Raw genomic sequence first — 23,745 nt, 5'->3', positions numbered from 1 at the left:
GGATCTTTCAGTCCTGAGATTCAAGCCGTAAGAAACTGCACAGGAGGGTGACGCCGTTCGTTGGTTTTTTTTTTAACATCTTTATTGGAGTATAATTGCTTTACAATGGTGTGTTAGTTTCTGCTGTATAACAAAGTGAATCAGCTATACATATACATATATCCCCATATCTCCTCCCTCTTGAGCCTCCCATCCCATCCCCCCTTCTAGGTGGGGTGACCCGTTTTGAATAAGTGTGCAGGATGCTTGAGTCATGTTAGCAGGTCAAGGAATACAGCTGCTACTAATATTAATAAAGAAAGGTTGTGCCTTAAGCAAGGTCACATAGAAAACACGTGGTACAGTTGGAATCTGAACCGAAGCAGTCTGCCTCCTAACCATTACATTATACCCTCAGGAGAAGAGTACGTCTCTAACAAGGGTTTAATCCTAGTTCTCTACTACTAGTTTATCTACTACTTTACTTATCTACTAGAAAAACAACGTTAAGATATTCTGTCTTACCATTTTTCAGTCAGCAATTAATACAGATATTTGCTGCCTCTCACCAGCTATATCCAAGGAATATCTAAAGATAATAGTTTATAGGGATATTGGCTTAATTCTAGATAATTAAATTAAGTGGTACTGCTTAAATTGTCCTCTCTGAAGGAGATCAGTTCAATGAAAATAATCATTTTGGACTCGTAAAGGACACACACAAGTGGATCCCATTTAATGATAGTTAAAACCATTTTAACATCTCTGAAAATGTTAAGTTCAAGAACTTTCTTTTTTTAATATTGATTTATTTTATTTTTGGCTGCATCAGGTCTTAGTTGCGGCACGCGGGATCTTTGTTGCGGCTTAGTTGTGGCATGTGGGATCTTTCGTTGTGGTGCATGGGCTTAGTTGCCCCGCCGCATGTGGGAGCTTAGTTCCCCAAGACCAGGGATCCAACCCGTGTTCCCTGCATTGGAAGGCAGATTCTTAACCGCTGGAGCACCAGGGAAGTCCCAAGTTCAAGAATGTTAAAACAATTTCTATACAGTCCTTATTATTAAGCAGTCTGCTTGAATGAATAATGAAATAATGTTCACTTTGGGAGAGTCAAGGTAACTAATAATAATTTATAATGAAATCAGCTTCCTTGATTGTTTTAATATTAGAAATAATAAAGACAACCAACTTACATTAAAATAAGTAATAGTAAATGGTTAAAAAATTTTAAGGTGAAGTTTTTAGCAAAAAGAAAGGAGAGGCTGGCACTTCTAATAGAAACATTTAATAAATATTGTAATGGGATTCTAATGGTGTTAGCTTTAGGGAATAAGTAATAATTGATGGAATGAGGATGTTTTTATTGGCAGTTATTTAAATTTTTCCACTTGAAATCTAAAGACTTGTGGTTGAATATAAAAAAGAGCATTAAGTATGGGCCATTTATAAGAACAAAGATGTCAAAAGAGAATTCTAAAGTTACAGTCTCACTTCCAGGCTCGTGCAGAATATACTTCTCTTTTCAACTTTGGGTTAAAGTATCTACAAGACTGTGGTTGGGAGCCTCCAGATAGGGCTATGCGGTAGTCATGTTTCTTTCTTCTGGGCCTTGTGTCTTCTACCAGTTCTTCTCAATCCTTTGGAGACAGGAGATGATACCGCATTCCACTTATCACCATTTTAAGGCATTCAGGATTGTCTTGAATAAGTGGTTCAGCTTCTACTGTCTTAATTAAGAAATTCTTCAATATAAGAGGAAACCTGACTTTAGCAAGGATGTCAACCATAAATGGCTGGCAATTAGGTTCATCATATTTCAGCCACCTGACTGCAGCGTCGTAAACCTGATCCTCTGCTCTCACAGAGTGTCCTGATTGAGGAGATGTGTAACTCACCTGGCATCAAGTTGTAGAAATTCATTAGTTTTATAAAATTCAGTAAAATGCTGATGAATAAAGTCATCTGCAGTTGCGTTCAATTTAGGACAGTCTAGACACTCTGCTAGCCCACTTATACCAAGACAATTGGAAGCATCAACTTGTTCTTTGAAAAAAATCAACACACATTTCTTCACAGGTTGAATCTAGTACTGGTTTGCTGCATCTAACAAAGGCTGAACATTGTTGCTATTCATAGAAATTCTAATGCTATAAGTGAATTCCACAAGTTATTTAATAATGTCAGGTTCAGCATCTTTGAGTTCTACTTCAAAGAACTTTGATTCAAGCATGTTAGTTGTGAACATTAAGTTTAAAAAATAACTGGCTGCAGCAAGGACAACACAGTGAACAGCTGTCTTTAGTTCCTGGACCATAAGGAGCACATCACACAGTGTTTTCTTTGGATTTATGTAGCTTGTCAACAAGGTTCTGCAGTCAGTGCCTCCCAGCGTGATTTCAAGTTGACCCTGGGTATAAATCCCTGGGTAGACCGAAGATTCAACTATAGTTGGGTGGTGGATTTAAATCACTGTTTCCGCATGTTATTCATGACGCCCATGAAGTTTGCCAATTTAGCTTCCTCTCGAGCAGCAAGTTTCTTTTCGGTCTTCTTGCCACTCTTCTCCACCCCGGAGGCTGCCATCCTCTGTCAGCACGGTTCACGCCTGAACCGCTGTTCCAGGCGAAGGGTTGCAGGCTCCCGATACTCTGGGGCTTCTGTTTATCAAACACCTTGACCGGGATGGGTGGCTACAGCGCCCTGCTCCCGAACCAGCGAGCCAGCGGCGGACCACTGCGGTAGGACAAGGCCCTGTGGCCCCCTCAAGCTCGCCGGGAAGTGACGACGCGGGCTCTGCTGCGTCTCCCACAGAACCGAAGCCCAGAGAAGGAGCCTGTGCCAGCTTACTTTTAAAGAATAATGAGTGCAGATCGGTTATTAATCCTGTACCATAGTGCACTTTGGAAAATAAAATGCCCTGTGCTAATCTCACAACAAAGATAGATTCGTTTCTTTAATATGTTGGTGTCTTGTAATCTATGTTGAGAATATTTCAGGCTTTATAACAGTAGTATTTACAGGGCTTACAAATCATGCTTCTTTTGGTTTAGTAACTCAATCTTAAAAAGAGACACATTAAAAAGTTGTAACTGGGCTTCCCTGGTGGTGCAGTGGTTGAGAGTCCGCCTGCCGATGCAGGGGACACGGGTTCGTGCCCCGGTCTGGGAAGATCCCACTTGCCGCGGAGCGGCTGGGCCCGTGAGCCATGGCCGCTGAGCCTGCGCGTCCGGAGCCTGTGCTCCGCAACAGGGGAGGCCACAACAGTGAGAGGCCCGTGTACCGAAAAAAAAAGAAGTTGTAACTTAAGTCCCACTTGAAAAATACATAATCAGAGATCTAGCAAGACCTTTCCTCTATTCAGGGCAACAAAAAATTGTGATTATCCCTCACATCCCTCATGCCCAGAGTCTATGCTGTGTATTTACAGGTGCCTTTACTTCAAGTATCTCTTAATTCTCATCTCCTTGGACTGAAACTTTCATTATTTTTATTTCTCACAACATCATAGTGTTCATCTGTGGTCCCAAACTCAACATGCCCCAAACTAAAATTAATGGTTTCACTCCTACTTTCCGCCTCCTGATGTGTACATGAACACTAACGAAAACCTCCCCTTTCTTTTCCTTCTATCCACTCCAACCTTCAAACCACAAGTCAAGAATCATCCAAAACTCTTCTACTTTCTCTTCCCACATGATCTTGCGCCTCCCTCCCACCCTCCCTACCCACCCCAATCATGTAGTTTTTAAAGTACATAAATTCTGGACGTAACCTTACACAATTAGTCATAAATTAATATGTATTGACTAATACCTGTCAATTAAGAGGTAGAATAGGATGTGTAAGCTTTGGAGTTGTGAATTTGGGCTTACCGCATCCATAGGTCTCATCTTAAATAGGGAACTCTAGGTTTGATCAGTTCTAGCATCCTTTCATGGACCAGTGCAACAGAGATAATAAAGGCTTTTAGGAATTAGAATGACTCGCTTGACCCTGGGCTCTCCTACCTGATTGTAACTTTGAAAGTCTGGGGGATTCAGCTAAATGCAACAATCTTTTTTTTTTTTTTTCCCCCTTTTTTGGCTCTGCATGGCATGTGGGATCTTAGTTCCCTGACCAGGGATCAAACCCATGCCACAATCCTTGATCCCAATATCCTAAATATCTCTTAACTCTTTTTCATTCCTCTCTACCTAGTTCACCTTCTGACCACATTTCTCCTGGACCTTTACAACAGTCTTTTAACTGGTTTCCTTACCATTGCTTCTCACCTTACAATTCATCCTTTACATCAGAGGGAGCTTTCTAAAACCTAATTTCATGTTACTGCTTTGCTTAAAACTCCTTAAGCCTCCCCATAATGGAAAAAGTACTTTGCCACTCAAGTACCACCTTCATGATTCTTTAAAGACTCCTTTCTTGGGCTTCCCTGGTGGCGCAGTGGTTGAGAGTCCGCCTGCCAATGCAGGGGACACGGGTTCGTGCCCCGGTCCAGGAAGATCCCACATGCCGCAGAGCGGCTGGGCCCGTGAGCCATGGCCGCTGAGCCTGCGTGTCCAGAGCCTGTGCTCCGCAACGGGAGAGGCCACAACAGAGAGGCCCGCGTACCGCCAAAAAAAAAAAAGTTAATTGCGGGACTTCCCTGGTAGCCTAGTGGTTAAGGCTCCGCACTTCCACTGCAGGGGGAGTGGGTTTGATCCCTGGTCAGGGAACTAAGATCCCACATGCCATGCAGTGCCAAAAAAGGGGGGAAAAAAAAAGATTGTTGCATTTAGCTGAATCCCCCAGACTTTCAAAGTTACAATCAGGTAGGAGAGCCCAGGGTCAAGCGAGTCATTCTAATTCCTAAAAGCCTTTATTATCTCTGTTGCACTGGTCCATGAAAGGATGCTAGAACTGATCAAACCTAGAGTTCCCTATTTAAGATGAGACCTATGGATGCGGTAAGCCCAAATTCACAACTCCAAAGCTTACACATCCTATTCTACCTCTTAATTGACAGGTATTAGTCAATACATATTAATTTATGACTAATTGTGTGTGTAAGGTTACGTCCAGAATTTATGTACTTTAAAAACTACATGATTGGGGTGAGTAGGGAGGGTGGGAGGGAGGCGCAAGAGGGAGGGGATATGGGGATATATGTATACATATAACTAATTCCCTTTGTTATACAGCAGAAACTAACACAACATTGTAAAGCAATTATACTCCAATAAAGATGTTAAAAAAAAAAAGCCATCAGTGCATACTGGAATTTGATGGCAAGAATAGGCACATGAGTAATAGCTTTGAAAAATAAATTAAATAAAAGAAAAAAAAACTATATGATTGGGACTGGAGTCTAAGGAAATAAACAAAAGTAGAGAAAAGACTATATTCACAGTGTTCCAATGATCCTTTTCATTTAAAGCAGCAAAAGACTGGAAACAATTTACATGTACAATTTAAATGGTTAAGTAAATTATAGTATATCATTTTAAAGGACTATTTTTCTGCTGTTGAAAATGGTGATAACTGAGATTAAGGGCATGAGAAAGTGAACACTAAAGAATTTTAAGTGATGAAGCAAAAGAAAAATTATATTTCTTACTGAGATTACAAGTATATTAAGAAAAGCTGTAGTTAAAAAAACTTGGAGGAGGGATTTCTGTGGTGGTCCAGTGGTTAAGACTTCAAGCTCTCAATGCTGGGGGCCCGAGTTCAATTCCTGGTCAGGGAACTAGATCCCACCTGCTGCAACTAAGATCCCACATGCCGCAACTAAAAGATCCCTCATGCTGCAACCCCACATGCCTCAACTGAAGATCCTGCACGTGGCAACAAAGATCTCACATGCCGCAACTAAGACCCAGCACGGCCAAATAAATAAATATTTAAAAAAATAACTTGGAGGAAATATATCAAAATTTTACCATTAGTTATATTAAGATGGAGAGATAATGAGTGGGTTAAAAATTTTTGTTTTTCTTTTCTTTCCTTCCCAGATTTTCTGAGCTGAAAGGCTGAAGGGATAAGCCAATCCAAAACCATAGGAAAAAACAAAGGTACAAATACTGAGCTAGGGAGTGGAGTGGTCTCAACCCTACTCATGTTTCCCCTCACGAATTCAAGACTTCCTTTGGTTAGCCGGGAAGTTTTTAGTTCCATAGAGTTCTTGGGACAGGCTCCCTAAATTCTTACCATCAGGCCAGGATCAGAGCCAGCCCAGAGGTCAGCAGAAGGCTGGTTGGCTGGTTCTTCCATCACAATAACAGCACCTCCCTGTACCCTGGGGTGTAGTCCCAGTGTTGTAGGTACATTGAATCTGAATGAATTGATAAGGGTGCCTGGAAGTAGAATGCCACAGAGTTGATAGCTTCTGTAATCTTAATGTTCCAGGATTTCTGCAGAAGCCAAAATAACTGATTTTCCTTTCTGGTGCCGATGGGCATTTGCTTTGTCCAGCTCTTTTGTAGGTGACACTTTGTCTCCCAAGTCCTCCAGGGCCCATGTACCTTTCCACCTGCTGTGTGGGCACTGGAGTGGTAGCAGTGCTGAGTGCTACAGAGAAATAGCACTGGTGGAAGCTGTGGTTATTATGACACCAAGAACTTTGCCCCTCCAACCCCCTCCTCCTCTTTCTTTGTATTCTCTTTCTTGGCATTTGGGTCTGTCACCTACTCCATTGAACAGTTCAGAAACCTCAGATTGGCTCTTGTATTTTTCCTCTTCCCTAACTCTCCTTATCCAAATAGTCACCAAGTTCTGCTTCATGCATTCATAATTTTTCACCTGAGTTATTCCAGTAGCCTCTAGACAGGGCCCTCTGATTCCAATCTTGAAATCACTCCCACTATCTTTTGTATTATGGCCAGATCTGATCTTGTCACTACCCTATTTAAGATCCCTCCGAGAGCACTGCAGATGCAATTCAAACCAGTTAACTTAGTGTGGAAGCTTCTCACAGTCAGGCACTTGCCTACGTCTCTGCAGCCATCTCTTCTTCCCCTTGTACTGAAACAATGCCAAGCTTCCTTGAGGCCTTAGTTTCATCATCTGTAAAATGGGGATAATAATTTGTACCTACTTCATATGGTTGTTGTAAGGCCCCTCAAAACTGTTTCATGCCTCCTTGCCTTTCCACACAGTGTTCCTTTGCCGACAATACCCTTTCTATCTGGCTAATTTCTGCTTGTCTAATGAAGATTCAAGTCAAAGAACCCCTACCTGAATACCCAATCTCAGATGAATACCTCTCCCCTGTGCTCTGGCTTCCTGTGTGTTTCCCACTGGTAACACTTTTTACATGGAGGAAAACTGTCTGTCCTTCATCTCTCTTTATCACCAGTTCCTGGCTGCTGACTTTAAAAAAATGCACCACATGAGAGTTGCGAATTAAGTTTTATTTGAGGCAAAATCAGGTCTATAGCCCGGGAGACAGCATCTCAGATAGCTCTGAGAAACTGTTCCAAAAAGGCAGGGGGGAAGGTCACTATATATGTGATTTTGGTGAAGGGGGAGTACATGCAATCAAGCTAGTCTCTAGTGAAGGTTACTGCTAGTCACAAGGAACAGATGTCACCATGAAGGATTTTAGTGCTTTTCTAAATATGAGGAGATACAAGAATTGGGCTCATAAAATCAGCTCCTGAGGGGCTTCCCTGGTGGCGCAGTGGTTGAGAGTCCACCTGCCGATGAAGGGGACGCGGATTGGTGCCCCGGTCCGGGAAGATCCCACATGCTGCGGAGCAGCTGGGCCTGTGAGCCATGGCCGCTGAGCCTGCGTGTCCAGAGCCTGTGCTCCGCAGCGGGAGAGGCCACAACAGTGAGAGGCCCGCATACCGCAAAAAAAAAAAAAAAAAAAAAAAAATCAGCTCCTGAAAATACCTAACTATCTGCAGACCTGTTCTGCCAGTTTTTCTCAGAGCACAGGATGCCTCATTTCTGTCCTCCACCCTGAACTCCTTTCAGGGGGTGTTGAAAATCAGCAGGTGCAGCAGCACATGATTTAATCCTTGTAGAGGTGGATGGCAAGTGCCAGTTTGTAGTTGACGTGGCTGACCTGTGTTGGATTAAGGTTTAAAAAAAAGAAGGGGGTCTGCAGACCTGGGCTTAATACCAACTCTGCTAATGGCTAGTTGGGTGACATTGAGCAAATCATTTATCCTTTCTCAATCTCCCAATTCTCCCAAGGAGAGAGGACCAGGTGATCCTGGAAATTTGTTTCCACTTCAAAACAACAATCTTGGGGCTTCCCTGGTGGCGCAGTGGTTGAGGGTCCGCCTGTCGATGCAGGGGACATGGGTTCGTGCCCCAGTCCGAGAAGATCCCACATGCCGTGGAGCGGCTGGGCCCGTGAGCCATGGCCACTGAGCCTGCGTGTCCGGAGCCTGTGCTCCGCAACGGGAGAGGCCACAACAGTGAGAGGCCCGCCTACCGCAAAAAACAAAACAAAACAAAACAAAACAAAAAAAACAAGCTTTTGGGAAGAGGAAAAGCAGCAAGATAGTCTTAGAAAATAAGAGAATATGTTATGAAATAGGATGTACCTCCCATTACTCTCCTTTTTTTCCTTTCTTTTAGAGGTGGTTTTCTACGGAGAAAGTCATTCCTAAGGACCATGCTCTCCCCAACCCCAGCTGGAGCAAGGACTTAAGACTCCTCTTTGACCAGTTCATGAAGAAATGTGAAGACGGCTCCTGGGAACGTTTACCTTCATATAAAAGTAAATATACTCAAAAGAGTGAAGATTTCAAAACCTGTTTTCTTGGTAGGAATAGGTACACTCCCATAAAGAATATTTAAATATCAAATATAAAACTAAGAGCAGATTGAAGTACTTGTTACCACTTGAAAAAGGAAGGAGGATAGTGCAGGGGGTTTGCTATATTCTCTAGTTTTATAGGCCAGAAATCTCAATAAATTTCACAGATTGTGGGAGAGCATGAAATCTGTTGCCATTAATAAGAATGCCCCCACCATGGCATCATCATCACCATTATCAGGAAGGGGCCCCAGAAAGACTCCACCCTACCACATTCTCATCACCTCTCTGTCTTGAGGCTGTCATCACTAACCTCAATTTACTGTTTATCCCAATATATGGCTCTGTCACCCTAAGAAGCTCAGAGTACTCAAGTCATCCCGTCATCTCCCAGACTCTAAACTCCCAAGGCAAACTACCCCACCTCCAACACATACACATTGCACTTCCTGTCTTTTGTGTGTGTGTGTGTGTGTGTGTGTTTTAATTAATAGACTTCTTTTTTTTAGTAGTTTCAGGTCTATAGAAAAAAGAGTGGAAAGAACAGAGTTCCCATATACCCCTTAATTCCTTCTGCCAGCTTTCCATTTACTAACATCTTGAGATAGTAAAGTACATTTGTTGTAATGGTGAGACTGTATTAATACATTAACTAAAGTCCATAGTTTACATTAGGGTTCACTGTGTAATACTTGATGAGTTTTGACAAATGTATAATGACATATATCATACGGAATAGTTCCACTGCCTTAAAAATTCACTGTGTCCCCCGTTCATCTGTCCCTCCTTCTCCCGAACCCTTGGCAACCACTGATCTTTTTACTCTCTCCATGGTTTTGCCTTTTCCAGAATACATACAGTATGTAGCCTTTTCAGATTGTTTTCTTTCACTTAATAATATACATTTATTAAGGTACATTTATTTTTTCCACAGCAGTTAACACCATCTGGCATGCCTTGTGTTTATTTAACAGTGTGTCTCTCACCACTAGAGTGTTTGCTTCTGTCGACTTAAGAAAAAATGCACAATGTGAGAGTTGCGAGTTAAGTTTTATTTGGGGCAAAATGCGGACTGCAGCTCGGGAGACAGCATTTCAGATAGCTCTGAGAAACTGCTCCAGAGAGCTAGGGGGGAAGGTCAGTATATATGTGATTTTGGTGAAGGGGGAACGCATGCAATCAAGCATATATTTTTTTGCAGAAGGTTTCTGCTAGTCACGAGGAGCAGACATCACCGTGAAGGATTTTAGTGCTTTTCTAGATATGAGGAGATACAAGAATTGGGCTCATAAAATCGGTCCTGAAAATATCTATCTGAAGACCTTTTCTGCCAGTTTTTCCCAGAGCACAGAGCGCCTCATTTCTGCTCTCCACCCTGAACTCTTTTAAGGGCGTGTTGAAAATCAGTAGCTGCAGCAGCACATGATTTAATCCTTGTAAGGGAGTAGGTAAGTGCCAATGGCAAGTGCCAATTTGTAGTTGACAGCGCCTCCTCATGGTCATAAATTCGACCATGATTTGGGAGGCATTTCATGACCATTTTGTCCCACGGTGCTAGGAAGGCTCATTCCTAGGTCTGGTGAAGATTTTGCTGATAGGCCACTCAGTGTGCTATTACTGGACTAGGTCTTTTAACAGTAACTAAAGACTCTGGACCACCTGTCTTACTAATCTGTTATGGTCCAGGAAAATTCCCACTTGTTGTATCTTCCCATATCTAGAGTTACAGTATTACAATCATTGATCTCATATAAAACTATATATTTTTGTTGGAGGCTCAGTCACACATTTGGTAATGCAAGAAACAACAATCTTGTAAAACAGGAAAAATGCAAATAACATAGCTAGCAATATTATTAAAGTCATAAGTGAGAATTAAGCCAAGAACTTCCATTAGGTACAGCCCAGTATATCTTCAGCTCGCCTGACTTAGTCTGTTCTGTACCAATCGTTATCTTTCAGGGAAATGGTGTATTGTCACTGTCCATAAGGCTCCCAGCCCAATTTCCTAGTTACTACGCTGGTTATCCTTAGTATAATTTGATTGTTCCCAAGGTAAAAGGGTGCCTTAAAACTTAAATGACCATAGCCTGGTGTTAACCACATAAATCCATCCCATAATTGCAGGAGCTTTTATTCCTTGGCTGAAATTTTGCTGTTGCTCTGATTGAGCTTGAGTAACTTTAGAGGAAAATTCATTTTTTTATGGCCAGGGTCAGAGCAGGTATTATTAACTGTCTAGGTGAGGGGATCCCATCTGGTAATATCAAGAGTAGCCTGAACAGGACTGAACTTTCTTTCTTCTGAAATAAATTTCCTAAGGACCATCCAATTAGAGCCTTGGAGTAGAGCAATCCACCAAGGTAATCCAGAAGTACTAGACAAAGGTGATTGGCCACAAACCCAACAATTGGATTGATTTTTTAAACTAGCATAGAATCGTGTCCATGATAGAAAACATTTGATTTATATGCAAAGGTCTGAGAAGTCAAGAAAGCTTTATAAATGATAATACGAATCAGGTCCAGCATCTTGGGTAAGCTGTCTGCTTCTGATGTTGTCTTCTTCTCATCCTGGTGTGAGTGTAGTTTCCTCTGTTTGAGCGGTGTTTTAAGGTGAGTTTGAGGTCAGCAGTCCTCTCTATAGACCAGTCCGGTGCAGCAGCCCTTTTTAAGTGGGAAATATGAATCCAAGAGTGGATCCCTTTAGTTTTGCTGCACATGAGCTAGTTAAGGGTACCTGGTGAGGGCCTTTCCATCTGGGTTGGAGTGAGTCCTTTAAATGATGTCTTTTCCAATATACATAGTCCCCTGGTTGCAGGTCATAGGGCAAATGATCTTCATCCAAAGATAGATTACTGAGATAAGCTTCAAAAACAAACTTAGAGTGTGCTTTTAATAATACAATTTAACTTTATATCAATATAACATAACAACAAGGAACTATCCTGGAAGTGAGTCTTAGTAAATACAGACCTCCATTAACAAAACTGGGATTTAACATTCATTGAAACATCTTTTTCTCTCTAAAATTACCCTCATTTCTACCAAATATAACCAAATTAAGACTAATTTGTTTGCAAAATAAATCTGGTCTCAATACACTTGGCCTGATGATATATAACTATAATTGATCATATAGGCTTTTTGCTTGCTGAAACTTTTATAAGGAGTCTCAGGCTGGACTTTTAAAATACCTCTCAGGGCTAAGAAAGTCACCAAGGGCTTATCACAGATTTCACCTAACAGATCTAGGTGAATTCCTCCCTTTTCAAGGTCCCAAAATACCTTGAGTTTTCTGTACCTGTTAGTGAGGTAGCCTTCCTAATTTATCTGATAAAGCTACTGGCAACCTGAGAGTTTCCAGTGTCTGGAGCGGACAGATAGCAAAGATAAATGTTTCAATCCTGCTTACAAAGGTATAATTTACCAAATTACTATAAGTCATAATTAGTTTGAGGGGAAGGTTTTCCTTACACCTGGAAAACACAGATTTAAACCAGTAATTTTTCAGATAGAAACCATAAAATTTACAACCGTATTCACCAGTTCACTCAGTCCTATGCAACTAATCCTTTTTGTTAACAGCTTTATGAAGCCATCAGGTTTTTCACTAGATTCTTCAATTTCTTACCCAGTTCAGCATTATGGTCTGAAAGTCAGAAACTTGTATTTATCCAAAAGTCCTTTCTATAAGTTTTCTTGAAGAAGAAGCATTTTTGCAAAGGTATTAGAGTGAAACTGTAAGTGTCTATAATGACAGAAAATTTAAGGCACGTTTAAAATCTGATTACAATGCAATTAACAAAGAAACTTGGTTACTACTGTGACATACAACACTTTAATATAATAACTAGAATTATGACTGATAACATTTTACCAGGACATATCAGAATTTTAGGAACTCCATATAATTTCTAGGATATCTTTATTAGTAACATTTACCATACAATATAACCTAAGAAGATTTATTACTCATTTGACATTACTTCCCATGTAATTTAACATACCAAATGAATCTAATTAGTTTAACATCTCTCTTTGGGATGTATCAGGGGCCCTTTGAAGCATCCCAGAGTTAGCTAGAGATCAAAAGGATGTCATTAAAATTTGATTTAGGAAGTTTTGTCAAAAAATATCAAAAAGGATTTAGAACACTCAGTCAGATAGGATCACAAGTCACTGTGAAACAATAGTTATTCACTTAGCCCAAGTAACAATAAAAGATTCCAAAGGCAAATACAGAACAGATCACTTACAAGGTAAAGAAACTTGAAATCTGTTATCAAAGGCATTTCAACATTATCAGAAATCTTGCCCTCTTGAGAGAGAAAAAACAAATTCAAGTTTTGCACCCACTTACTTTTGAAATTCATTTACGGGACTTCCCTGGTGTGCAGTGGTTAAGAATCCGCCTGCCAATGCAGGGGACATGGGTTCGAGCCCTTGTCTGGGAAGATTCCACGTGCCTCGGAGCAACTAAGCCCATGCGCCACAACTACTTAGCCTGCGCTTTAGAGCCCGCAAGCCACAACTACTGAGCCCACATGCCTAGAGCCCCCGTGCTCCACAACAAGAGAAGCCACCACAATGAGAAGCCTGCACACAACAGAGAGTAGCCCCACCCACTGCAACTAGAGAAAGCCCACGTGCAGCAACAAAGACCCAAAATGGCCAAAATTAATGAACAAATAATAAAAAATAAATAAATAACATTCATTTACTCAATTAAATTTATTTTAACCTTAGTCAATCCAGACCATGCACAAAACTCTTTTCTTGGGGTCCCCTTTCCACAAACCTTTTTATGACTTTCTGTATCCATCACTTTATTTCCCATTCAGAAACAGCCAGCTATAAGTCAGGCCTACTTCCTTTTCCCTTAAAAAAATGCGATTCCATTCCTCATGACTTCTTTACTAGAAACATACATCCTACTTTCCTACTGTATACTGTAATGTTTCCTTTATTATTTCTATTAACTTTAGTTACATGTTTAAATTAGAATCCTCAGCTCTTAAAACCTTAATTTCTTTTGAAAACTAAGTAAGCAATTATGAAGTGTCCTTTACGTTAGCATTCTGTAGATTGGTGAACATAAATACCAGTGATATTTTCTAAAAACATTTGCTTTCTTTAGAGAATGTGGCACGAAACATATTCATTTATAATCCTAAATACCTTTTGTTTCCTGTAAAAGGAAGCCAATGTTCAGTAATTAATGTTTCAGTATCTTATTTTATTTGGGAATGACCTAGCTATTCAATAAGCTTCCATCACTTAACTTAATTTAGCACAACTCTACAATTTCAAGTTACCAGAACCTGAAGAGACTCTTTTAGATAGACATTCGTAAAGCATAATTATTCTTAATAGAGTTTATCTAAAAGCACCTATCTCACTTACATTTTCTTTCCTTAAAAGTTTCTTCACATCAAGTTACTTTCCCTGCTGACATATTTGTAACAGATATAACAAGGTTTTATTTAGCTTATATTACACCTAGGTACAATAAAAGTATTACACTTAATGTTGATGACTCTAAAAACATGTCTGTATTAATTAGATCAACAAACTTAAAACATTAATACCAGATATTAATTTAATACTGAATATTTCCCAGTTCACATGAACCTGAAATTCATTTAGCTTAATTTCTCTTGTATTTAGAATTGTTTGATTTGTGCTTACTTTTTTTTTAATGTAATTTTATTTATTTTTTTATACATCAGGTTCTTATTAGTTATCCATTTTATACATATTAGGGTATATATGTCAATTCCAATCTCCCAGTTCATCCCACCACCACCTCCCCACCCCTGCCACTCTTCCACCTTGGTGTCCATACGTTTGTTCTCTACATCTGTGTCTCAATTTCTGCCCTGCAAACCAGTTCATCTGTACCATTTTTCTAGGTTCCACATATATGTGTTAATATATGATATTTATTTTTCTCTTTATGACTTACTTCACGCTGTATGACAGTCTCTAGATCCATCCACATCTCTACAAATGACCCAATTTCATTCCTTTTTATGGCAGAGTAATATTCCATTGTATATATGTACCACATCTTTATCCACTTGTCTGTCAGTGGGCATTTAGATTGCTTCCATGTCCTGGCTATTGTAAATAGTGCTGCAATGAACATTGGGGTGCATGTGTCTTTTTGAATTACGGTTTTCTCTGGGTATATGCCCAGTAGTGGGATTGCTGTGTCATTTGATAATTCTATTTTTAGTTTTTTAAGGAACCTCCATACTGTTCTCCATAGTGGCTGTATCAATTTACATTCCCACCAACCATGCAAGAGGATTCCCTTGCCTCCACACCCTCTCCAGCATTTGCTGTTTCTAGATTTTCTGATGATGCCCATTCTAACTGGTGTGAGGTGATACCTCATTGTAGTTTGGATTTGCATTTCTCTAATAATTAGTGATGTTGAGGAGCTTTTCATGTGCTTCTTGGCCATCTGTATGTCTTCTTTGGAGAAATGTCTTTAGGTCTTCTACCCATTTCTTGATTGGGTTGTTTTTTTAATTTTGAGCTGCATGAGCTGTTTATATATTTTAGATATTAATCCTTTGTCTGTTGATTCATTTGCAAATATTTCTCCCATTCCGAGGGTTGTCTTTTCGTCTTGTTTGTGGTTTCCTTTGCTGCGCAAAAACTTTTAAGTTTCATTAGATCCCATTTGTTTATCTTTGTTTTTATTTCCATTATTCTAGGAGGTGGAACAAAAAAGATCTTGCCGTGATTTATGTCAAAGTGTTCTTCCTATGCTTTCCTCTAAGAGTTTTATAGTGTCCAGTCTTATATTTAGGTCTCTAATCCATCCTGAGTTTACTTCTGTGTATGGTGTTAGGGAGTGTTCTAATTTCATTCTTTTACATGTAGCTGTCCAGTTTTCCCAGCACCACTTATTAAACACACTGTCTTTTCTCCATTGTATATGCTTGCCTCATTTGTCATAGATTAGTTGACCATAGGTGCATGGGTTTATCTCTGGGCTTTCTATCCTGTTCCATTGATCTATATTTCTGTTTTTGTGCTAGTACCATATTGTCTTGATTACTATAGCTTTGTAGTATAGTCTGAAGTCAGGGAGTCTGATTCCTCCAGCTCCATTTTTTTCCCTCAAGACTGCTTTGGCCATTCGGGGTCTTTTGTGTCTCCATACAAATTTTTTTTTTTTTTTTTTGTGGTACGTGGGCCTTTCACTGTTGTGGCCTCTCTCATTGTGGAACACAGGCTCCAGGTGCGCAGGCTCAGTGGCCATGGCTCACAGGCCTAGCCGCTCCGCGGCATGTGGGATCTTCCCGGCCCGGGGCACGAACCCGTGTCCCCTGCATCAGCAGGCGGACTCTCAACCACTGCGCCACCAGGGAAGCCCCATACAAATTTTAAGATTTTTTGTTCTAGTTCTGTAAAAAATGCCATTGGTAGTTTGATAGGGATTGCATTGAATCTGCAGATTGCTTCGGGTAGTATAGTCATTTTCACAATATTGATTCTTCCAATCAAAGAACATGGTATATCTCTCCATCTGTTTGTATCATCTTTAATTTCTTTCATCAGTGTCTTATAATTTTCTGCATACAGATCTTTTGTCTCCCTTGGTAGGTTTATTCCTAGGTATTTTATTCTTTTTGTTGCAGTGGTAAATGGGAGTGTTTCCTTAATTTCTCTTTCAGATTTTTCATCATTAGTGTATAGGAATGCAAGACATTTCTGTGCATTAATTTTTTATTCTGCAACTTTACCAAATTCATTGATTAGCTCTAGTAGTTTTCTGGTGGCATCTTTAGGATTCTCTATGTATAGTATCATGTCATCTGCAAACAGTGACAGTTTTACTTCTTCTTTTCCAGTTTGTATTCCTTTTATTTCTTTTTCTTCTCTGATTGCCGTGACTAGAACTTCCAAAACTATGTTGAATAATAGTGGTGAGAGTGGACATCCTTGTCTTGTTTCTGATCTTAGAGGAAATGCTTTCAGTTTTTCACCATTGAGAATGATGTTTGCTGTGGGTTTGTTAGGTTCCCTCTATGCCCACTTTCTGGAGAGTTTTTTCATAAATGGGTGTTGAATTTTGTCAAAAGCTTTTTCTGCCTCTATTGAGATGATCATATGGTTTTTATTCTTCAGTTTGTTAATATGGTGTATCACATTTATTGATTTGCATATATTGAAGAATCCTTGCATCCCTGGGATAAATCCCACTTGATCATGGTGTATGATCCTTTTAATGTGTTGTTGGATTCTGTTTGCTACTATTTTGTTGAGGATTTTTCCATCTATATTCATCAGTGATATTGGTCTGTAATTTTCTTTCTTTGTAGTATCTTTGTCTGGTTCTGGTATCAGGATGATGGTGGCCTCATAGAATGAGTTTAGGAGTGTTGCTTCCTCTGCAGTTTTTTGGAAGAGTTTGAGAAGGATTGTTAGCTCTTCTCTAAATGTTTGATAGAATTCACCTGTGAAGCCATCTGGTCCTGGACTTTTGTTTGTTGGAAGATTTTTAATCACAGTTTCATTACTTGTGATTGGTCTGTTCATATTTTCTATTTCTTCCTGGTTCAGTCTTGGAAGGTTATACCTTTCTAAGAATTTGTCCATTTCTTCCACGTTGTCCACTTTATTGGCGTAGAGTTGCTTGTAGTAGTCTCTTAGGATGCTTTGTATTTCTGCAGTGTCTGTTGTAACTTTTCCTTTTTCATTTCTAATTTTATTGATTTGAGTCCCCTCCCTCTTTTTCTTGTTGAGTCTGGCTAATGGTTTATCAATTTTGTTTATCTTCTCAAAGAACCAGCTTTTAGTTTTATTGATCTTTGCTATTGTTTTCTTTGTTTCTATTTCATTTATTTCTGCTCTGATCTTTATGATTTCTTTCCTTCTACTAACTTTGGGTATTGATTGTTCTTCTTTCTATAGTTCTTTTTGGTGTAAGATTAGATTGTTTATTTGAGATGTTTGTTGTTTCTTGTGGTAGGATTGTATTGTTATAAACTTCCCTCTTAGAACTGCTTTTGCTGCATCCCATATGTTTTGGATCATCGTGTTTTCATTGTCATTTGTCTCTAGGTATCTTTGATTTCCTCTATGATTTCTTCAGTGATCTCTTGGTTATTTAGTAACGTATTGTTTAGCCTCCATGTGTTTGTGTTTTTTAAGTTTTTTTCCCTGTAATTGATTTCTAATCTCATAGCGTTATGGTCAGAAAAGATGCTTGATATGATTTCAGTTTTCTTAAATTTACTGAGGCTTGATTTGTGACCCAAGATGTGATCTTTCCTGGAGAATGTTCCGTGCGCACTTGAGAAGAAAGTGTAATCTGTTTTTGGATGGAAGACCTATAAATATCAATTAAATCTATGTGGTCTATTGTGTCATTTAAAGCTTGTGTTTCCTTATTAATTTTCTGTCTGGAAGATCTGTCCATTGATGTAAGTGAGGTTTTAAAGTCCCCCACTATTATTGTGTTACTGTCGATTTCCTCTTTTATAGCTGTTAGCAGTTGCCTTATGTATTGAGGTGCCCCTATGTTGGGTGCATATATAATTGTTATATCTTCTTCTTGGTTTGATCCGTTGATCATGATGTAGTGCCCTTCCTTGTCTCTTGTAACATTCTTTATTTTAAAGTCTATTTTATCTGATATGAGTATTGCTGCTCCAGCTTTCTTTTGATTTCCATTTGCATGGAATATCTTTTTCCATCCCCTCACTTTCAGTCTGTATGTGTCCCGAGGTCTGAAGTGGGTCTCTTATAGACAGCATGTATATGGGTCTTGTTTTTGTATCCATTCAGCGAGCCTGTGTCTTTTGGTTGGAGCATTTAATCCATTCACATTTAAGGTAATTATCGATATGTATGTTCCTGTTACCATTTTCTTAATTGTTTTGGGTTTGTTTTTGTGGGTCCTTTTTTTGTCTTGTGTTTCCCACTTAAGAGAAGTTCCTTTAGCATTTGTTGTAGAGCTGGTTTGGTAGTGCTGAATTCTTTTAGCTTTTGTTTTGTCTGTAAAGCTTTTGATTTCTCCATTGAATCTGAATGAGATCCTTGCCGGGTAGAGTAATCTTGGTTGTCAGTTCTTCCCTTTCATCACTTTAAATATGTCATGCCGCTCCCTTCTGGCTTGTAGAGTTTCTGCTGAGAAATCAGCTGTTAATCTTATGGGAGTTCCCTTGTATGTTATTTGTCGTTTTTCCCTTGCTGCTTTCAATAATTTTTCTTTGTTTTTAATTTTTGCCAATTTGATCACTATGTGTCTCGGCATGTTTCTCCTTGGGTTTATTCTGTATGGGACTCTCTGCACTTCCTGGACTTGGGTGGCTATTTCCTTTCCCATGTTAGGGAAGTTTTTGACTATAATCTGTTCAAATATTTTCTTGGGTCCTTTCTCTCTCTGTTCTCCTTCTGTGACCCCTATAATGCGAATGTTGTTGCGTTTAATGTTGTCCCAGAGGTCTCTTAGGCTGTCTTCATTTCTTTTCATTCTTTTTTCTTTATTCTGTTCTGCAGCAGTGAATTCCACCATTCTGTCTTCCAGGTTACTTATCCGTTCTTCTGCCTCAGTTATTCTGCTATTGATTCCTTCTAGTGTAGTTTTCATTTCAGTTATTGTATTGTTTATCTCTGTTTGTTTGTTCTTTAATTCTTCTAGGTCCTTGTCAAACATTTCTTGCATCTTCTTGATCTTTGCCTCCATTCTTTTTCCGAGGTCCTGGATCATCTTCACTATCATTATTCTGAATTCTTTTTCTGGAAGGTTGCCTATCTCCGCTTCATTTAGTTGTTTTTCTGGGGTTTTATCTTGTTCCTTCATCTGCTTCATAGCCCTCTGCCTTTTCATCTTGTCTATCTTTCTGTGAATGTCAGTGCTTACTTTTTCTTAAGCCAGTTAAGTAGAGGTCATTTACAAATTAACCTCAGCAGCATTATCCAAAGGGACACACATACTGAGACATACATATATCTAGAGAGACACAACGAGAGATCTATATAGCTTCATTTTCTAAACTTAGTCATGAATCAGATATCAAAATGTAAAACTCACTAGTTTATAACTAACAGTTGGAATAAGAAAGAATTTTAACGGCTTTGTTCCCTGTATTTTCCTCAGACTCAGGACTTAGAGCTGGTCTATATAAGATAATTGTTCCTGAGAGCCCTAGTTTCAAGGCACAGGGAGAGAAAATCAAGTTCTCCTAGTAGGACTTGTTCCTCAGGGTCAGAATTCTGAAGAGATATGTTTCCGTTTTTTGAGGTTCTTTTTTTCCTTCAAGCTAGCTTTCTCTACTAGTTGGGAATTAAATGGGGGTTGGTTAACCTTCGACTGGCATTGTGTACTTAACTGGCACAATTGAAGGTTCATAATTTTCATAGATACCCCCTTTTCTTTCTTTTTAATGGTTTTAAAAAGTTGGTCTGATATAGTTTCAAGTAATTAATTGTTGGTTTCCTGAAAAGAAGTTACTCTATCATTTCCTCTTTTAGAAGCTTCTAGATACCAATCAAAGTAACCATTCCATTCAGTCTGTTTGATCTCATGGCTGGCTTTTTCTAACTGTGTGTGCAAAAATATTAATTTTGAAATATTAAAAGAACCCCAATTTGGTCATTTTAGGTTGAGATCTCCTTCGGTATATTTCCCCAATTAAGTAGGTACTTGCAAATATGACTTTTGTACATACATAAACCTGCCTGGAGTGTTAGTCAGAGGCTGGCTTTCTGATGCCCCTTGTTTCTGTGTTTGAGAGGCTCTATCTCCCATTTTAAGTTGAATTTGTCAGGGATAAAATTTACTAGTGAAATTGTGTGGTGGGCCAGTGTGCTGCTTGTGAGCTTAGCTCCTCCAGGCATCACCCCGGAGTTGTTTCAGCCCACTTACATGTCTCAGTTTCTCCCTTCAGTGGTCTAATGCCACCACAGGTGCTCGGATCACTGAATGGCCAATTCTTATGCGTGCCCCTGGATGAGGAAGCCTTTTAATTAATGAGTAGGTTTCCCTATGGGATCACGGCATGGCATGAGGACCCTGCCTCCACCACTCCCGTAAATTTCTCAGTCGCCTGAGAAAACCAGAACAGGCTGGGAGGAGTCTTGTGCCCTTTCTTCGGAGCAAAGCTCTCATGTAATATCTTCACTTTTATCTTGACAAATTCTATTAAGGCAGCTGAACTGAGGAAAAGCATCAGAACAGCCTCTTGCCTAACTACTCAGTGCAGAACACTCAGTCTCCTACAACTGAGCAAACCCTGGTATCTTTCAACCAGCTCCCCCTCCACAGTATCTTTCACCTGGGTGAGTATTCCCTGGTATCTTTCAACTGAGCCTCCCCCAGTATCTTTCAACTGGGTGGATATTTCCCTGGTATCTTTTCACCAGGGCCCCCACCACATATCTTTCAACTGGGAGGAGGCAGGTACTTGCTACTCTGCCAAATAAAACTCAGGATCATCAACCAACACGGGAGATCTGAGAACCAGGAGAGACTTACCCAAATTCATCTGGACTCTCCAAGGAGGCAGATGGGTGCAAGGGGCCTCTGCTGGTACCAAGGCTCCGGTTCCTCGTACAGTTTAGGTGAAGGAGAGAAGTCCACTCTGGGTTCCTTCATGGTTGCCATAAAACTGTCAACTTGAAAAAAAAATGCACAACGTGAGAGTTGCCAGTTAAGTTTTATTTTGGGCAAAATGAGGACTGCAGCCCAGGAGACAGCATTTCAGATAGCTCTGAAAAACTGCTCCAAAGAGGTAGGGGCGGAAGGTCAGTATATATGTGATTTTGGTGGAGGGGGAATGCATGCAATCAAGCAAGTTTCTAGTGAAGGTTACTGCTAGTCACAAGGAGCAGACGTCACCATGAAAGATTTTAGTGCTTTTCTAGATATGAGGAGATATAAGAATTGGGCTCATAAAATTGGCTCCTGAAAATATCTAACTATCTGAAGACCTTTTCTGCCAGTTTTTCTCAGAGCACAGGGTGCCTCATGTCTGCTCTCCACGCTGAACTCCTTTCAGGGGGTGTTGAAAGTCAGCAGCTGCAGCAGCACATGATTTAATCCTTGCAAAGGTAGATGGCAAGTGCCAATGGAAAATGCCAATTCATAGTTGACATTTCATAAGGGCAGAGATTTTTGTATGTTTTATTCCCCACTATATCACCAGTGCTTAGAACAGTACCTGATACATAGTAAGTGCCTTATACATATTTGTAGGACGAAGAAAGATAAGAAGGAAGGGAAGAAACACACACCAGGGAACTGCTTAAGATGCTCTACTTGTTTTTTTTTTTTTTACCTAAAATCTCTTCCCTCCTGTAGTGAACACTCTAGTGATGAGAGACAAACCACTAAAAAACAAAAACAAAGTAGGTCAGATGGTGATACATGTTGTGAAAAAACTAAATGCACTTTAATAACAACAAAAAAAAGGAGATCCCTCATATAGGAATTGGGAGGAACAGTGAACTGCCTTCTTTTCTGTCCATTGCTTTCTTTAAAAAAGAAAAAAGAAAAACCAGAAGTTTATTAGCACATATACCTCATGTATACCTGGGAGATGCCCAGGGAAAAGTGAGTAACTCCCCAAGGTAGCCTAAGCCACCAGTTTTGTTATTAATTAATTAACTTTTGGCTGCATTGTGTCTTTGTTGCTCGTGCAGGCTTTCTCTAGTTGCAGCGAGCAGGGGCTACACTTCGTTGCAGTGCGTGGGCTTCTCATTGCGGTGGCTTCTCTTGTTGTGGAGCACAGGCTCTAGTCACACGGGCTTCAGTAGTTGTGGCATTCAGGCTCTGTAGTTGTGGCTTGCAGTCTTAGTTGCTCCGTGGCGTGTGGGATCTTCCCAGACCAGGGCTCAAACCTGTGTCCCCTGCATTGGCAGGTGGATTCTTAACCACTGTGCCACCAGGAAGTCCTAAACCACCAGTTTAAATACCATTTTCAGCTAAAGACAAAAGGAGGGTGTTGGGGGTAGGGGGTGTTGTGAGGAGATTACCAAGAAAAGATGTAAGTTGCTGCTTTCTCCATTGAAAAGATTCTCTTGTGATTTAGAGTTGTTCTTCTCTTCCCGATACTGAGAGGGAGACACCCATACAAATGGAGATTTCCTTTATAAATGTAACTTTTCCTTGCAAAAGGTTAACCTCAGTTGTTTTGGAATAGAAAACTGTTTGGGAGCTACAACTATAGTCTTAACCTTTCTCTGTCTTCTCTTTTTTTTTTTTTTTTTTTTTTTTTTTTTAATTTATTTATTCATTTATTTATTTTTGACTGTGTTGGGTCTTCGTTTCTGTGCAAGGGCTTTCTCTAGTTGTGGCAAGCGGGGGCCACTCTTCATCGCGGTGCGCGGGCCTCTCACTGTCGCGGCCTCTCTTGCTGCAGAGCACAGGCTCCATACGCGCAGAGCTCAGTATTTGTAGCTCACGGGCCCAGCTGCTCCGTGGCACGTGGGATCTTCCCAGACCAGGGCTTGAACCCATGTCCCCTGCATTGGCAGGCAGACTCTCAACCACTGCGCCACCAGGGAAGCCCTCTCTGTCTTCTCTTGCTTTCTATTTTAAACCTTACAGCCAGTCATCTGGACTTAACTTGAACCCCTCCAATCATGGAGTACTTGGGACTGGGGTGCTTTTTTCATTTTGGACAGCTCTAACTATATTGAGCTATAATCTCTCTTGTACTTTCATCCATTCAGTTAGTTCTACCATGTAGGAACACACAGAATAAGTATAATCCTTTCATTTGGCATCGTTTTATACGGATTAGAATATATCAATATATATTGGAATTTAGGAATCACATCTATGTATCTCACTACTGTGTACCTGCCAATTCTCATTGCCAGGCCAATCTTCTCTGTTGTTTTCTGGCTTTTTTCCCAGAGGGTATTTCAGTCTCCTTCACATTCCTAGTTGCTTTTCCCAGGACATGTTCCGGTTTCTCAGATCCTTAGTATATGCTTCCCAGAACTAAGATTGAAACTCAAATTATGGTCTTTCCATGCAGAGTAAGACAT

General features: G+C 40.1%; 1 protein-coding gene across 2 annotated transcripts in view; it reads left to right on the top strand.

Moving 5' to 3' along the window:
* Positions 1-23,745, top strand: part of THEM4 (thioesterase superfamily member 4) — a 41,413-nt gene that overhangs the window by 419 nt on the left and 17,249 nt on the right. For both annotated transcript variants that reach the window (XM_032604768.1, XM_032604775.1), the window contains exon 2: positions 8,545-8,686. In XM_032604768.1, coding sequence (XP_032460659.1) covers positions 8,545-8,686 — 142 coding nt within the window. The remainder of the gene's footprint in view (positions 1-8,544; positions 8,687-23,745) is intronic.

Source organism: Phocoena sinus, chromosome 1, assembly GCF_008692025.1.
Source record: "Phocoena sinus isolate mPhoSin1 chromosome 1, mPhoSin1.pri, whole genome shotgun sequence".
Classification (NCBI taxonomy): Eukaryota; Metazoa; Chordata; class Mammalia; order Artiodactyla; family Phocoenidae; genus Phocoena; species Phocoena sinus.
The sequence above is the reverse complement of the archived record's forward strand: the minus strand, read 5'-3'. Positions and strand labels throughout refer to the sequence as shown.